This window comes from Myxocyprinus asiaticus, chromosome 36, assembly GCF_019703515.2.
Source record: "Myxocyprinus asiaticus isolate MX2 ecotype Aquarium Trade chromosome 36, UBuf_Myxa_2, whole genome shotgun sequence".
Taxonomy (NCBI): Eukaryota; Metazoa; Chordata; class Actinopteri; order Cypriniformes; family Catostomidae; genus Myxocyprinus; species Myxocyprinus asiaticus.
Window position 1 is genome coordinate 36,720,981 of NC_059379.1, and position 18,920 is coordinate 36,739,900.

The 18,920-nt window shown below is 39.9% G+C and overlaps 1 protein-coding gene across 5 annotated transcripts in view; it reads left to right on the forward strand.

Annotated features, from left to right (window-relative positions):
• Nucleotides 1-18,920, forward strand: part of mpp2b (MAGUK p55 scaffold protein 2b) — a 123,313-nt gene that overhangs the window by 72,930 nt on the left and 31,463 nt on the right. For all 5 annotated transcript variants that reach the window (XM_051674486.1, XM_051674487.1, XM_051674488.1 and 2 more), the window contains one exon: nucleotides 13,280-13,380. In XM_051674486.1, coding sequence (XP_051530446.1) covers nucleotides 13,280-13,380 — 101 coding nt within the window. The remainder of the gene's footprint in view (nucleotides 1-13,279; nucleotides 13,381-18,920) is intronic.

Consider the following 18,920-nt stretch of genomic DNA (forward strand, 5'->3'; position numbering starts at 1 on the left):
ATTAAATTTTAAGTAAAATACAATACTCTATCTGCTGAAAATCTACATTTAGATTCTCAAATAAATAATTAATCATGAAGAGTCGATTTTGTAGATTTTATTTGTAAAGTGTGCATTAAGAGACACGGGGGAGTGACTTGATAGCATCAGAGATGTCATTTTACTCACAGCTGATTGGTTCAGCATCTGATAGCGATCTGTAATCCAGAACTAAACCTGCTACGGAGCAGGTAAGCCATGTAGCGTAAGTTACTATGGAGTTGAACACCACTAAAAGCTGACCAACTTTCATGGTACTTAAAACCTGGGGTTGAGGCAAACTAAACTAAAACTTACCTGGCTAGCCACCGAAACCAGCTTCATGGTACAGGCCTCTGATCTTCTTCGGAGGTGTAAACTAGCTCTCTGTCTCCATTCATGTTGCAGGAGAACTTGTGAGTGATCGACAGAGCATTTTACACACATTAAATCTACTAATTGCTTATGAATTTATACTAATCACAAAATACATTTAGCTTTTAAACCTAAGATCTCATGATAAAAAAAATTATTGAAGCTCTGCAACAAACACAAACATTAAGCATGCATATATCATGAAATAATAACAATCTGTTTTGCGCGTGAGTATTCTAACATCATATATATATATATATATATATATATATATAATTAATCCAGACATAAACAATTTTACCAAACAAAGACAACTTGAGCTCTAAAAACACATACAATAACAGTTCATCGGTGCCATTGAGTTAGCGCATGTTCAAACAATAATGACGTCACCAAAATCCACTTTGGTTTATGCGTGTTACAACATCCAGTACATACTGGATCTAATTCGGTGCGTCACAGGCTGCAGTGAGGACCTCTTGGAGCTTGGCTGTCCTCTGACCAATGGAGCTTGGCTGTCCTCTATTAGACATGTCTGGTACTGCTTCTGAGCTCTTTGCCACACAACATAAAATATGGAACAGAACTGACTTTGATTTTCTAGTATTTGTACATTTCAGTAGATATTTTTATTATATTTTAATGTTATTTTTTTTTTAACGTTTGTGCAGTACATTTTCATTACAATAAACTTTTTTATTTCACTTAAACTGCTTTCACTTGCACAATAAATTAAAAAGATATTAAATATCCCTTTACAGTTTTATGTCAGCAGTGTCTTGACAGTATTCTAAAGAATTTTGAAGCAATTCATGTAAACACAAGAGGGCTCTTTCAAAGTCTGATAAAATTGCCTTACTTCCTAATGACTGTAATTTTGATGAGAACAATGTATGTAGCAAGTTTGGTGACCGAAAAGAAACTGACCCTACCACTTTTGTCAAAATGTTGCGCTACAGAGCTCCCCAGCCATGCCCATGTGTTAAATTTTGCCCAGGCCTAATGGCCGACATCTCTGACGTATGTGCAAAATATTATGAAAATTCAAGCATGCCAAGTACCTCAAAAACATGTGAATATACATAAAAAGGAATAATGACATTTAATGTGTAAGTGTAAGATATCAAGAATCCCTTCAGAATTTAAAATCTGCACTGTCTTGACATTATTCTTTTTTTTTCTCCCCAATATGGAATGCCCAATTCCCAATGCGCTCTAAGTCCTCGTGGTGGTGTAGTGACTTGCCTCAGTCCGGGTGGTGGAGGAAGAATCTCAGCTGCCTCCTCATCTGAGTTCGTCAATCCGCGCATCTTATCACGTGGCTTGTTGAGCGCATTACCATGGACACGTAGCGTGTGTGGAGGCCCACGCTATTCTCCACGGCATCCATGCACAACTCACCACGTTCCCCACTGAGAGCGAGAACCACACATTATAGTGACCACGAGGAGGTTACCTCATGTGACTCTACCCTCCCTAGCAACCGGGCCAATTTTGTTGCTTAGGAGACCTGACTGGAGCCATTCAGCACGCCCTGGGGTGGTAGTCAGCATCAATGCTCGCTGAGCTACCCAGGCCCCTGTCTTGACATTATTCTAAATAAATTTGAAGCAATTCAGGTAAACATAAGAAGGATATTTCAAAGTCTGTTAAACATTCCTCACTTCCTTCTGCCAGTTGGTGGCGACACAACCGTGACTCACAATAGCCACATCAGTGTGATCAGCCCACAAGGCCAAACATTTGGCTCAATTTTGATGTAAATCACACGATGCACGCAGAAGCATTTTTTGACGTTACTTTATCACGTTGCCTTGGCAACACTGTTCAATATATCAAAAATCCGTTCGTAATTTAGCATCGTCAATGTCTTGGCATGATGTCGCCCACATTTGGTACCTGTAACATGAAATCCCCAGGACGAGTATTTCAAATTCCAGAGACTTCCTGTTGGGCAGAGCTTATGACTGTCAGTGCGAAAGTTGTCCGGCTTGATGAGATCTATATGTGTACAACGTTTGGTGATGGTAGCTCAAAAGGGATGTGTTACAGAGCCCCCCAAAGATGCCCATCTTCTAGGTGGCACTACAGAGCCCCCCCTGCATGTCCCCACCCTGCAACTTTTCCCAGCTCCAATGGCCGATGGCTCTGATGTGTGTGAAAACTTTCAAGAGTTTTCACACATGTTAAGTACCCCAAAAGTACCAAAACCTTGAAAAGAAGATGAACAAAGAAAGATCCTTTGAAGCACTTTCAGTGCTTGGGCCCTAATAAAGCCATGATTATAATGCCTATGACATACACTACTCACACTAAACCACACCTAACACAAACACAAAAATGTAAGTCACGTGACATTCTTACCTGTCCTCTTTTCAAGTCAAGTCATTTTTATTTGTATAGCGCTTTTCACAACACACATTGTTTCAAAGCAGCTTTACAGAAAATTCATGCATTAACAGAAAATGAAACTGTAATACCTATAAAGTCTTAGAGTCATCATTGTGTAGTTGGATTAAATATGATTGTAAATTGTGTATAAAAACAAATAATTAAATAATAATTGTATTTTGAACCCCAGTGTTCAGGCCGAAGGCTACTGTGTCAAGAAAGACAAAATTCCGTAAGATGTTGGTGTTGGGTGCTTTGTTCAGGAGCGGGTTTGGTTATTAGCAATAATTAATAATTATCAAAGATAATTATTAATTATTAAAATCAATAGAACATTGATTAGAATCAACATTAGCTTATTAATCCTTCAAATCAAAAATCATCAGAGACAACTGTCAATTATCAAAATCAATAGAATATTAATTATTATCAAAGACAACTATTAATGATTAAAATCAATGGAACATTGATTAGAATCAACATTAACTTATTAATCCTTCAAACCAACAATTATCAAAGATCATTATTAATTATTAAAATCAATAGAACATTGATTAGAATCAACATTAGCTTATTAATCCTTCAAATCAACAATTATCAAAGATAATTATTAATTATTAAAATCAATAGAACATTGATTAGAATCAACATTAGCTTATTAATTCTTCAAATCAACAATCATCAAAGATAACTATCAATTATCAAAGTCAATAGAATATTAATAAGGATTAATATTGCCGGGGCACCACACTGGAATCAGGGACTAATAACCAGACAGTGTAGCAGTCTCAATATAGGATTGGAGAACATCGACATTCAAAAGAAAAAAAATGAAGGCTTGAATCCGAGCACTGACATCCCCTGCCAGCCCTTGGCACAGGTGCATGAAGAACAATACCAAAACACTTCTCTTTAAAGTATAACAAAGTTTATTGATGCAGTAATATCAATTAATAATCAATACAATGCAGTCGATAAACTACAAACTAAACAGTAACATGATTAGATATGGTAACAGTTAAGCCTATAATACATGAGAGGAGGGTAGGTGTGTGTGTGTGTGTGAATAGGTGTATGTGTGTGTGTGAGTAAGGAGAGAAGGAGGGCACAAAATGGTGGGCATGGCTCTCGTGTAGAGTATGTCACGCGAGGTTTCCGGCCAGAAAATGTGGCCACGAATGTGGGCGGAGAGACTGGTTAATGGCATCTGCCCGTTTAATGCGTGTCTCTGCTGGTACGATAAATTAGGGACAAAGCTGGGCTCCATCGTCAAGTTATCTGTTCGGCAAATGTATGTTTGTGAGGGGTCATGTGTGTGTGCAGTTAGTACGAGAGAGAGAGAACAGAGTGACGGCACCGAATCCGGTTTTAGCAATCGTGGGAGAGAAGACAACCGTTAGTTTTATCACTCATGAGATAAAACTTTCACAAGACGCAGTGAACGGCTCGTAATCCATCCGCAATGGTCATTGGTTCTTTAATGGATAAACTCAGTGTGCCGGTCTTACCCGCGATGCTGGAAATGCACCATCACAAACAGCCCAACGTGGTTGGATGACAACACAGGAAATCTCATTCGGGGTAACAGTATGTTACATTAATACATTGAGTATTATTAGCAGCAATGAGCGGACTCGGTGGTCCGTAAACTGTACAAGCAACAACCTTGATACACAAGAATAACACACTATAATAATCTATCTCTGCCCAGATATAGACCTCTTACTCGCGTGAGATCACGGGTAGAATGTGTGTTCGTCCCTCGTTTGACTCCGTCTCGGTTCCTCGAATCTCGGGTGATGATGGGAGGCCGTTTCCTCACTTATAGATCATGATAAATGTTTCTGGTTCCGGCAGACCTAACTAAAGCAGCATAATTGTGAGTTGATGGATAAATTAGGTGTATGCTTGGCTAAATAGATGAATCTTTAGTCTAGACTTAAACTGAGTGTGTCTGCATCCCAAACATTGTTAGGGAGACTATTCCATAGTTTAGGAGCCAATTAGGAAAAGGATCTACCTCCTTTTGTGGATTTTGATATTCTAGGATCTATTAACAGGCCAGAATTTTGCGATCGTAATGAGCGTGATGGAATATAGCGTGGTAGAAAGTCACTGAAGTACCCTGGAGCAGGACCATTCAAAGCTTTGTACAGTTGAAGACAGAAGTTTACATTCACCTTAGCCAAATACATTTAAACTCAGTTTTTCACAATTCCCGACATTTAAGCATAAAAAAACATTCCCTGTCTTAGGTCAGTTAGGATAACTACTTTATTTAAAGAAAGTGAAATGTCAGAATAATAGTAGAGAGAATGATTTCTTTCTTTCATCACATTCCCAGTGGGTCAGAAGTTTACATACACTTGGTTAGTATTTGGTAGAATTGCCTTTAATTGTTTAACTTGGGTCAAACGTTTTGGGTAGCCTTCCACAAGCTTCTCACAATAAGTTGCTGGAATGTTGGCCCATTCCTCCAGACAGAACTGGTGTAACTGAGTCAGGTTTGTAGGCCTCCTTGCTCACACACACTTTTTAGTTCTGCCTACAAATTTTCTATCAGATTGAGGTCAGGGCTTTGTGATGGTGATTCCAATACCTTGATGTTGTCCTTAAGCCATTTTGCCACAACTTTGGAGGTATGCTTGGGGTCATTGTCCATTTGGAAGACCCATTTGCGACCAAGCTTTAACTTCCTGGCTGATGTCTTGATATGTTGCTTCAATATATCCCCATAATTTTCCTTCCTCATGATGCCATCTATTTTGTGAAGTGCACCAGTCCCTTCTGCAGCAAAGCACCCCCACAGTATGATGCTGCCACCCCCATGCTTCACGATTGGGATGGTGTTCTTTGGCTTGCGAGCCTCACCCTTTTTCCTCCAAACATAAAAATGGCCAAACAGTTAAATTTTTGTTTCATTAGACCAGAGGAAATTTCTCCAAAAAGTAAGATCTTTGTCCTCATGTGCTCTTGCAAACTGCAGTCTGGCTTTTTTATGGCAGTTTTGGAGCAGTGGCTTCTTCCTTGCTGAGCAGCCTTTCATGTTATGTCGATATAGGACTCGTTTCACTGTGGATATAGATGTCTACCTATTTCCTCCAGCATCTTCACAAGGTCCTTTGCTGTTCTGGGATTGATTTGCATTTTTCTCACCAAATTACATTAATCTTTAGGAGACAGAATGTGTCTCCTTCCTGGGTGGTATGATGGCTGCATGGTGTTTATACTTGCGTACTATTGTTTGTACAGATGAACGTGGTCCCTTCAGGCATTTGGAAATTGCTACCAATGATGAACCGGATTTGTGGAGGTCCACGATTTTTTTCTGAGGTCTTGGCTGATTTCTTTTTATTTTCCCATGATGTCAAGCAAAGAGGCACTGAGTTTGAAGGCAGGCCTTAAAATACATCCACAAAGGCTTGACATCATTTTCTGGAATTATCCAAGCTGCTTAAAGGCAAAGTTAAGTGTATGTAAACTTCTGACCCACTGGAATTGTGAAATAGTCAATTAAAAGTGAAACAATCTGTCTGTAAACAATTGTTGGAAAAATTACTCATGTCATGCACAAAGCAGATGTCCTAAACGACTTGCCAAAACTATAGTTTGCTAATATTAAATCTGTGGAGTAGTTAAAAATGAGTTTTAATGACTTCAACCTAAGTGTATGTAAACTTCTGACTTCAACTGTATATACTGTAGCAAGGGCAAAAGACTACAGATATTTTTTATTTGTATCTGACTGTCACATTAAGCATTATTAGATCAAATGACTTAATCTTATATCCTGTCCTCTGAATAACACCATAAACTTCACTGTAAATTGTAGCAACACCACCTCCTCAACCCTTCAGATGAGGCTCGTGTTTATAAAAATAACTTGGGGGAGTAGATTTATTTAAACTAATATAGTCATCCGGTTTAAGCCAGGTTTCAGTCAAACAGAGGGCATCCAAACTATGATCTGTAATAATTACATTTACAATTACTGCTTTGGTTGAAAGAGATCTAATGTTTAGTAGCCCTACCTTTATATGATGTTTATTTTTTCTAAATGATTTAGTGAGTTTTTGTTTGGTAGTTGGGGGAACAGACACCATCTCTGTATGATATCTAGATGATACAGTCTCTATGTGTTGTAGTTTATGTGACCTGTGTGACGTCTCAAGGCAACTAGCAGATGTTCGGATTAGCCAGTTTGTATGCTTCCTGACCTGGGCCACAGTTACTCAAATACTATCACTATTAAGACTATGAGCAAATTTACTAGAGAAGAGAGCGGCACTTTTCCTGGAGGGATGGAGTTCGTCTCTCTTTAGAAGGTCAGGTCTACCCGAAAAACTCTTCCAATTGTCTATAAATCCTATGCTATTCTCCGGCTTGCAAGAAAATGGGTGCGCATGGTAAAATGCATGCAGTTTAACCATGATAAGTGAACAAAACTGCTTATAACATCTCATAACACACTCACTATGATGCTTTTAACTCTTTATTTACTATCGCCTTCAGGACAGTTTCTAGCTGTAAGCGGAATAATTGACTGCTTATGGCCCCCGAGCCACCAGGGGGGCCCCCAAAGCAAGGTTGTTTATACTGTATATATACCGTATATATATACTGTATATACTAAAAGCTGCAAGTAAGACTCACAGATGTTATGGTACAATTAGACAGTTATGGGGGCCCCCTTGTGGCCCGAGAGGAAAGGGAGAATGTAACTGCAAGGAGAGAGTTTTAGCTAGATGTGACAAGCACCCACACACTCAAGGTTTTTTTTGTCATTAAGAAGCACACCTACAAGTCGGGAGTAGAAAAAAGGAAAAGGAAGAGGAGGAAAACACAGTCAGACCACTGGTAATAAATGAATGTAAGCCAGTCTTGCATTAAATTGCAACAATTAGTTAGCTAATTATTTCCAGTTGTGTCCTGTTTTTCAAAGGTGCATGGTTTTTAGACATTTCTGCTAGATATATTCACCTTATGCGCCAGAGAATCTAGTGCACAGCCATCTTAAGAATTTTGTCTTTGATCCTCCGGTCTAGTGTATTCTATATAGATTTCTGTGGTGTTGATGTCAATGCGTAATTATATATCGAAGTGGATTTACAGGTTATAGAGTTGTCAAAACTTATCATGAGTATTTTAAAGTGTTCAGGGGATGTCATAACAACTGGAAGCAGAGAGATTTTAAAACAAGAGTACTTAATTCATTAATAAAGGTCCTACCTTCACACAGTGGGCATACTGATATGCCTCTGTGCTCACGAAACTCCAAGAGACAACACAAAGTCAAAAAATATGTCTGACCATCTTCTCGTGTCATTCACTCATCACGGTATAGTTCAGGTGAGCAGAATTTTTGACTGTTAAACCTGAATGGGGGAGGGGTGCAACTATATACACACACACACACATACACACACACACACACACATATATATATATATAAATAAAAGTGTACGTATATGTTTTATTTAACTTGCATGTAGAATAATGCAAGCTGTCCTGTTTGAAATTTCATGTCAACTACATATTTTAAACCAAATTATTAATGAGTTGAAACCTAAAAATTAAGCAGAATTACATGTATTACAATGAAATGCTTGTATCATGAAAAAGTGCAGTGTGTCATAGCTGTCTGAATGTAATCCGCAAATCCAATTTACCTCCACTGGTGTCAGAAAAACTAACATTTACAGTGACAGAAAAAAACACCTCCCGAACATTTTCACGTAGTAGAGGGGTGGTGTAGACTCACACCATCAACTCTTGGTGAAAAATACTTTCTTTGCTCCCACACGTAATCCATTTTGATCGACTCTTCTCAGTAGCTTTAATACAAACAGGAAGTTAGATGACAAAATTCGGAAGAGCGGAGCGCTGAAAAGGGGCGGGGCTGAATAAGGTGAATAACTAAGGTTTAGACAAGATACATAGTGTATCTAGCCAAGATTAGCTCACAGACTCGATGTTATCTTTGTTTCAGTTAGTTAGCTAGCTAGCCAGCTGACGGTAGTTGCAGCACTGGAGATGATTTAATCAACCAATTTTGTCTTGTCTGCATTAGTTTCAGGTGCAACATTGAAACATTTAGGGACATCAAAGGCAACTGGGGATTCAGGTACACAAATTCCTTGTAAAAAGCCATTTTGTATGTAATCATTACTGGGGGGCCTCCAAGTAGAATTTCACTTTGGGCCCCCATATGCTCAGAAACGGACCTGATCGCCTTTACTAAACCTGAATCAATACGGAAATGAATTAATTTTAAGTTATTAGCTTTAATTTACCTTGGAGCAAATGTAGGTTTCCTTGCTGATGTTACGTTCATCTGGGAATGAGGAATGACACAGTGTAATCCATAGCATGCTCTTCTCAAGATTTATTTAATGATTAAAAAAAAAAAAGAAAGAAAAAATGTGTATCCTCTCTAGGTACCCCGTGTCACTAATACATCTGACCCAACAACCACATTTTTTTTTACATTTTTTGGATAATTTCTGTAAAATTCCACTTAAAACTGCTTAAACAAACATCACTCCCAGACATTTTCATGGAAAAAAGCAAGCGCTTGTCAGAAAAATGTTGCACAGCAACAGTTTATATACACTTTTAAGGCGGGGCTTAAAGAAGGGTCAATTGAGAGGTAGTAACTGTAGTAAAGTTTAAAATGTTAAGTTAAAGGGCCTGGGTAGCTCAGCAAGTAAAGACGCTGACTACCACACCTGGAGTCGCAGGGCAGTCAGGCTTCCTAAGCAACCAATTGGCCTGGTTGCTAGGTTGGGTAGAGTCAAGTTGGATTAACCTCCTCATGGTCGCTATAATGTGGTTCTCGCTCTCGGTGGGGCGCGTGGTGAGTTGTGCATGGATGCCGCGGAGAATAGCATGAAGCCTCCGCATTCGCTAGATTTCTGCGGTAACGCGCACAACAAGCCACGTGATAAGATGCACGGATTGATGGTCTCAGATGCGGAGGCAACTGAGATTCATCCTCCACGCCACCACGAGGACCTAGAGCGCATTGGGAATTGGGCATTCCAAATTGGGGAGAAAAGGGGAGAAAATACAAAAAAGATTTTAAATTAAAATTTTAAATGACAACAGTGATGTCACGATTATCTTTTTTTTGCATATGTTTTAGTAAATATACTACATTTGTTGAAGACTTATTTGATAGTAAAGGGGATATTTTATCGTATGAAGTGTTTGTGACTGTTTATCAACACCCTATTCCATTTAAAGAGTTTAAAACTGTTATAAAAGACATTCCATTGGGTGTAATTCTTCTGATGAAAACCTTCTTAAATTATGAGATAAACAGTTGCCCCAACTTTCTTTGGAAGGAATCTCTTTGTTGAGTAAATCCTGTAATAATACATTTATTCGACAATTATTGCATTCCTGAAATTCAACTTTCCCAAGAGGAAACTTTTACTGTCTTTTTGACAATATACATTGGAGGAAAATATGGTTGTTACCATATAAGTATTGTACGTCTAAAAGTTTTGTACAGAATTTACCCTTGTAATGCACTACTATCTGAAAGTACTGTGATTTCAGTGATGCATGCACCTTTTGTGAAGACAATAGTGAAAGGCCTTAAGAACCTGTTTTGTGTGTGTGTGTGTGTGTGTGTATGTTTGAAATAACATCTGTTTTCTGGTGTTTTTTACTTTCGCCAGTTTAAAGTTAAGTTATAATTTTAATCTTAAGGACATTATTATGAAAAAAGAAAAGAAAATCACTGTACATTTTTTAATTCATGCAGCAAAATTTTATATTCACAAGCAAAAATTCCTTAATTGCCTAGATTTGCTAAAAGTTGATTATATACAATATATACTCTAACAGCTATTAATGTTAAAAAATGTATATCCTTTATTATATGCTATAATGAGATCTTTTCTGTATGATTTATAATAGTATAATAGACAGTTTTTTAAATGTATTTGATCTTTTTAATTATATTTATGTTTTTATTTTGCTTTATTTATTTTTGGTTTTTTATCTCTTACCCATGTTAAAAAAGTGCATTGTATTCGTTTTGCTGTTCCAATGTATAATGTTATTGTGTGTTCAATGCTAAACAATACTGTGATTTATAATGTCATTTGTTACACTACTTTGACTCAAAAGTAATGCAGTTATTGTAACTAATTACTTTATCAGATTACACACAACACTGCTAACCACTTGCACTCCAGTTTAATCAGAGGATTTGTAAAGATTTGTACCTCATGTTTTACACAAGTAAAAGGTCTAAAAGGTTTAAGTTTTATATGCTGTCAGTACATTGATATTCTACATTTCAGTGACCATCCAGACACACAAAAATGTATGTGTAAACCTATGAACAAATGCCCACAATTAGTACTAATGAGATCAGATGGGTGTATTCCTCAGAAGCTGTTCACTGTTTTATCCCCAGTCTCTGACCAGCCGCATACAAGCATACTCTCTCACAGAGCATTTCATGATGTTTCAAGTCGTCATTTTTATTTGTTTAACGCTTTTCACAACACACATCGTTTCAAAGCAGCTTTACAGAAAATGATGCTCTAACAGAAAATGGTGCTGCAATGTCTATAATGTCTTAAAGTCCTCACTGAGCAGTTTAAATGAAAAATGTGATTAAAAATCATGCTTTAAAAATGATTTGTCTTTAGGCCCCCAGTGAGCAAGCCAATGTTGACTGTGACAAGGAACACAAAACTCCATAAGGTTTCATAACAATTTCACTCTGTTCCGTTTGTAGTGAACTGTGGAATATATCTGAAAAATGCGGTGTTGTTGATCTGAGAACTCTAAAGACTGAGAGAAGTGCTGTGTGAGCAGTGCAGTCTACTGCAGGGTAATTAAAGAGAATTATATACAAACTCGGCCATAGGATCTCCTGTATCTTTCTGAGTGTGTGGAGATAAAGGCAGTTTTTATGGTAGTTCAGTGTTCTTCAAACAAGAAAAAAAACCATCTCTTTAGCAAGTTCAAACAAGGACATCAACTAATGAATGATTATGTAACTGTACATTTTTGGTACATAATTAATCATCAGTTGAAGTCCTTGTTGTCATTGTAAGAATACATAAGAATACATTCTAATGACTATTCAGTTAATCTAAAGATGGAGGATAGGCAATGAGAGCTTGATCATGGCTCTGATTAGGTGTTCATGACTCTGTGGCTCTTCAAACATTTCACAGTAAAAATACAACCTTGTGCCAGTTATCTGATATCAAAACAAAACATTAGAGTGCATTTGAAAACACTCAGCCTAACACGGTTAAAATGGTCTCTAAAGCAGGCTAGCGTTCAGTAGTTAGTATTTCTGTTTGTTCTTTTTCTTTAACTCAACTGGTAGAACAAAGCAAAATCAAGGTCACAGGTTTGATTCCCAGGGCATTTACCTACACCGCATACCTTGATGACACTGTAAGTCCAAAGTGTCTGCCAAATAAATCAATATGGGATGATGACATGAATTACTTTTGGGCAAGTTGACCCACTATACTTAATATAAAACTATTGTAAACTGTATATTACTAATTCTTTTATAATTATTATGCATGTAGCTTTTATGACCTCATGCTGTATTAATTGAGAGACTATAAAATGTTTGTACTTTTCAAAATTAATTTGACACACTGCAGGACCATTTAAAATGAGCTACTGAAAGCAAAAAGGTGCCAACAATGGTGAGCAGTTACAGGACCTAAGATATACACTTTCTTGATAACACTTTACAATAAGGTTGTATTTGTTAACATTAGTTAACTATATCACTTAACATGAACTAACAATGAACAATACTTTTACAGCACTAATTTCAACATAAACTAATGCATTTTACAATTATAAGTTGTGTATGTTAACGTTAGTGAATGCATAATGAACTAAAAATTAACGTGAACAAACATTGATAAATGCTGTAATCTTAACTAGTCTTTACTAATCTTAACAAATAAAATGTTATTGTAAAGCACTTTTATACATTCAAATAAATTTTAACCTAAAATCTTCATGTCGGTAATAAAAAAGACCATGTTATGCATTAACTGCCCAATATTTCTGTGCTCAGAACATCTGAATTGAATTCTGATTGCACACAAACTTGTTAATCAATATATTTGCTCAGTATGGACAGCATCTCATATGGTACATGTATCTAAAATCAAGTTTACAGTAATGCACTTACTATTAATGTCTAGTTATTATGACTGCAATACCTTTGGTATTCAGCACATTAGTCATGGACAGTTTTGAAATGTTTTGGAATTGTTTTCATTGCTAATTTATATGTTATATATGGAGATTGGTCACTGGGCCAGTGTACTTGTAATTACCGTAAGTGGCACGATTTTGGAAGAGAGGAGAAGAGAAGACTTCTATGCAGAGAGAATCTATATCTACATTTGTGTTCTGTTATCTCAGAGCCATAAACATTGAGAGATGTGCTCTTTTGTAACCTGTGAACTCTGTCTTATGTCTTGTTCAGCTATGCAGAGTCTTCTGGACACTCTGAGTGACAGCACCAGCTCCACCACAGCCAATGATCTGGATCTCATCTTTCTCAAAGGCATCATGGAGAGTCCAGTGGTGAGTCACTTACTGTCTTTCATGTCCACATGAAGCTTCTTTAAATTATATGTTGCTTCTTTGACTGCTTGAGGTAGCAATAGCATTTTATTAGATTATATATTTTAGTCATAACAACTCTGAATAAATTTAACGAGGTCTTGGCGGACTAGATCTGCTTTATCCTGCTGCTGCAGAACAAGTTTGAAGACTTGCTACTGCTAGAACGTACACAGACATACTTAGGTAAAAAATATGAAATTTGTTCTTTTATTTTCCAAATTCCATTTTATTTTTTCCCAAATTCTGTTTTCCATTTTATTTTTTTCAAATTCCACAGTCGACAGTTTAATTCAATTTAAACAAAACAGTGTCTATACAAATTAATTCATTAAAACATTAAATCAGCTGAATATAGAACAATAATTTTTACAGTAAGTGTTTTTGTACAGATTCTCAGATTACAATCCAAAACAACAGTGGAGTTATTTTTGTCAAATAAAGTGCTGCACAACAGCTTAAAAATAATATTATTTATTTATCATTATTAAAGTTTTGTAATATTTAATTATTATTATTTTTTTCAGTTTCCTACAATTCCCCATTTAAATCTAGCTTTTATTTTGCCAGAAAACAGAGTGAAGCCCTTTCAGGTTCAGCTCATGATGCAGTGTTTTCAGTGTACTTTATGAGCATCCGGTTTCACACATTCATTTTGAAGCGTGCAGCACATGCAGACTTTAAATTTATTTAATGAAATTTGAGCCTTTTGCAGTTTAATAATCACACTTGGACATATTGTGGTTTTAATTTGATTAATCGTGCATTAAAACATTAATTTTCATCCCAAATAGTGTGTCAAATTCTGTGACATTCCGCAATTTATAGTGAATTAAATTTTTTGACTGGATTCTATAATTCCGTCCGAGTTTTCCGCATTGCGGAAATCATAGGGACCTACATACAGCACAATTAGACATACATAGGCCTTTTTCACAACAAACGGAAGGGTAAAGCAGTGTAAAGCCACTTCCGCAATAAGTTTGTAGCTATTACTTTAGTTATTAATTTAATTTATTATATATTTATTTATATATATTAAATTAATGTAATTAAATTACAATAACATGACTTTCCCTCTTTCAGCTGGTAGGATATCTCCTCTGAACCATTAACACTGATTTTAGATTGGTCTGATGTTTCCTTTGATGACATAATTTACCTTTATATATTACTATAATACATTTGACTTTTACATTGGTAGTTCTAGGTATTTTTTTTATTTATTTTTTTGTGAGAACATATGAACAATAGGTTCCCCCCCCAAAAAAAAACAGGGCCACAAAGTTTAATTGCCCATATCTTAAAAATCATAAAGGCGTTTGCATGATTTTTTGCCGTACTTCTATGACTTTTTGTAAACAACAAAATGACGTCACTGTGACATCATCATGAGCAACAACTTGCTACAAATAAATAAATAAGTAAATCATTGGGCCCAAAGAAACAGGGCCAGATGGTGAAAGAGAAGCACCTAAGTTTGCTGCCATTGAAAACTTAGCTAAACGATTTACATGTTTATTTATTTGTAGCAAGATGTTGCTCACGATGACATCATTTTGTTGTTTACAAAAAGTCATAGAAGTCAAAGATTTCAGCTCCCTTATGTTTGCTGTGCATTTTCTCAGTCTTTTCTGACAAAGGAAAAATGTCTTCTCTCTGTCTTTTATTTGTTCTAGTCTGCTGAGAGATCTGCTCTTTCACTCATGTTTGAAAAAATTCTTTAATTTTCCAGAGGAGAAAAACTGAGCTAGCCAGAGATGTTTGAATTAGACATTTTGAAATGATGATTCTAATTTTAAAATAAATTAATTAATGTGGATGCGCAACATAGTATGAAAAAAACTACTTGTTTTACCATTCAAACTGAAATGAATTTCCAAAAATCTAATTTTAATTGGATTTCAACCACATAAATGTGGTTTGAAATGCGTTAAGGGTTGCATGACTACTGATTTTTACTAGTCATCATTTTACGGGTGGAATGATGTCTCGACTAGTCGAATTCGACTCAACTGATGGGCTCGATTAGTTGTGACGTCTTTCCACCTCCAAAACCACTGCACCAATCGAACCCTAAACCTAACCTTAGTAACAGTGAATAAGACTCTTGCGAGACTTATTGCGAGGCTTTCGGGGTGTTACCTTCTAGACACAGCCTAGCTGCAGGTGGTTCTCTATCTGTCACTCACTCGACGTTGTGTCGATGTAGTGACACTAGGGGTTACTCTTGGGAGCCCGAAACACCTCTGGTCTTTGAAAAAAGGCCAATGGGAATTGGCGAGTGGTATTTGCATACCACTCCCCCGAACATACGGGTATAAAAGGAGCTGGTATGCAACCACTCATTCAGATTTTCTCTTTGGAGCCGAACGGTCAATGCTCACTGAGCTGAATTCTCACGACTGTCCATTCACCTCTGCTGGATCTGACGGTGCATTTCAGCGGCTTCTCCCCCTCTGCACTGGTGCACTGCAGAGAACACCCCTGGGCGCTTTGTCAGAAATAAAAGAGTATATTCTAAAAAAAAGAGTATATTTCTCTAAAAGAGCGGCACACACGGAACATCTTTTTATAGATGCCCTACCGTTTGTGTGTTATTTCTGGTTGCGGTCGTTATCTCTCGCCTTCTGACGGTCACGATCGCTGTCTTTCGTGTCTGGGCACTACCCACGTGGAGACAGCGTTCGTGGATGCGTCATGTACTCATTGCGAGAAAATGACCATGGAAACGTTACGGTCGCGGCTTGCCTTCGTAAGAAAAGCAAGCCACCCCAGCAGCTCCCCACCTCGGTCCTTCTAACTACGGGTATGAGGCCAGCACGGCTAGCACTGGGGGCGATTTGGGGACCTCAATGGAACCACCTCCGCCGGGTATCCCCCCACGCACCTCCCATTCCCCAGCACACTCGTCTGCCCCGATCGGGCTTCCGGATGAGTCCACCGGCTCATCTCACGGCAAGTTCGACCTCTTGTTCGGAGCTCTCGAGCGCAGCATCGGAGAGCGGCTCGTCCAGTCGGATGAGGAAGCCTCAGCTGGGCCTCCCCCCTCGGGTACGGTCACCCAGTCACAGGCTGACGCGGAGATGACGGACATGCTTTCCCGGGCAGCCGCGAGCGTCGGGCTAGAGTGGAACCCTCCGCTCTCCCCTGAACCCTCGCGGCTTGATGATTGGTTCCTGGGCCCGCGGTGCCGCTCACAGACACGCCACGCCCCAGTTCCTTTCTTCCCGGAAGTGCACGAGGAGCTGACAAGGTCGTGGGAGGCACCTTTTACTGCCCTGTCCCGATCTTTCAGCTCCCCCGCCCTCACTACCCTTGATGGTGGGGCGGCCAAGGGGTATCCGGTGATCCCCCCGGTGGATAAGGCGCAAAGCTCCCATCCAGGGCCTGTAGGTTTACGTCATCCCTGACGGACAAGGCCTACGGTGCCGCTGGACAAGCTGCCTCCGCCCTGCACACCATGGCTCTCCTGCAAGTCCAAAAAGCCAAGGCGCTAAAGGAACTGCATGAGGGTAGTTCCACCCCGGGATTGATGCAGGAACTGCACTCGGTGACAATGTCACGGTGCAGTCTCTCAGGTGGGTGATGTCCACCTTGGTGGTCCAGGAGCCCCACCTTTGGCTCAACCTGGTCGAGATGGGAGAGGCCGACAAGGCACGGTTCCTTGGCGCCCCCATTTCTCAGGTTGGCCTGTTCGGCGACACTGTCGAGGACTTTGCCCAGCAGTTCTTGGCGGTGAAGTAGCAGACGGAAGCTATCCAACACATCCTGCCCCGGCGTGGCTCAAGATTCCACACCCCGTCTGCTCGTCGCCAAGGGCGTCCTCCTGCGGTGACTGCACCGGCTCCGCCGCAGCCCACCCCCGCAGCCTGGCCCCGGCGTGGAGCCCACCGCAGGAAGCAGACGCCACCCGTCTCACGGCCGGCCGCCAAGAACCTAAGAAAGGCTTCGAAGCGCCCCTGAGATGGGCGTCCCAAGGGCGAGGAAACCCACTGCTCTGGAGCTGGTAAGGCGACCACTCCATCCCCCGGTGGAGGGCCATGAGGAGAATCTTTTGTTACCTTTTCATTTAATTTCGCTGCATGCCCAAGTGGCTGCAGTACCCAAGAGTTCAGCAAAAGAGCGGTTTCCTTGTTCCCTGGTTCACATACCTGGTGCGCACGGCCATCATCACGACCACTGTCCACCATTCCATTTCGGCAGGTTTGGTGCTCCAGCGGTGGTCTCCACCCCCCCCACCCAGCTGTGGCACAAATCCGCCCCCAAGTGGCCACTCCGCTTGGGTTGATGCATATGAGACCACTTCAGCACTGGCTCCAGACTCGAGTCCCGAGATGGGCATGGCGCTGTGGGACACATCACGTGGCCATCACGCCGGTCTGTCGCCGCCTCTTCAGCCCTTGGACCGACCTCACATTTCTAAGGGCAGGCGTTCCCCTAGAGCAGGTCTCCAGGCGCGTCGTGGTTATGACAGATGCCTCCAAAACGGGCTGGGGCACTGTATGCAATGGGCACGCAGCCACCGGCTCCTGGACGGGCCCATAGCTACGTTGGCACATAAACTGCCTCGAGTTGTTGGCAATTCTTCTCGCCCTGCTGAGGGTTCGGCCATTGATCCAGGGCAAGCATGTGTTAGTTCGGACAGACAACATGGCAACAGTGGCATACATCAACCGTCAAGGCGGTTTACGCTCCCGTTGTATGTCACAACTCGCCCGCTGTCTCCTCCTCTGGAGTCAGCAGCACCTCAAGTCGCTGCGAGCCACTCACATCCCGGGCGACCTCAACACTGCAGCGGACATGCTGTCACGACAGGTTACCCTCAGGGGAGAGTGGAGACTCCACCCTGGTGGTCCAGCTGATTTGGAGTCGATTCGGGCAGGCACAGGTAGACCTGTTCGCTTCCCAGGAATCCTCCCACTGCCCGCTCTGGTACACCCTGACCGAGGCACCTCTCGGTATAGACGTGCTGGCACACAGCTGGCCCCCTGGACTATGCAAATATGCATTTCCCCCAGTGACAGTATGACAGTAAAAGAGTGTAACCACTGCATATTATGGCCGTGTACAGCGTGTTAGCACATTAGCGCCATGAATGCTAATGAATTTACAGTACATATTATCTACTACATATTTAATACTTTAAATGATCATCGAGTGGTTAAAACATCTTGTTTTACTGATCTCATGTGAGGTCTACTCATAGAACGAGGATTTTAGTAACTAATAACACATTTTAATGTCACATTATTTAAGGTTTTACATGTTGTCTTGTGTGTCCTCATATTTAAATGCTCATCTAAACGCCTCCCCCAGCTGCGTGGCCGGTGTCTGGATGTTCACAAACAGTATAACATTGCTCATCTGTTTCAAACTTCTTTTTTGGCTCTGAGCATGAGTATACCGGTGTCTTAAAGGGAAGAAAATAGGTGGTGAATGTGATGGAGAGAGGTGTTATTTACTGGTTGATGCCTCAGGTTTTGTAGCATTTTGGGTGG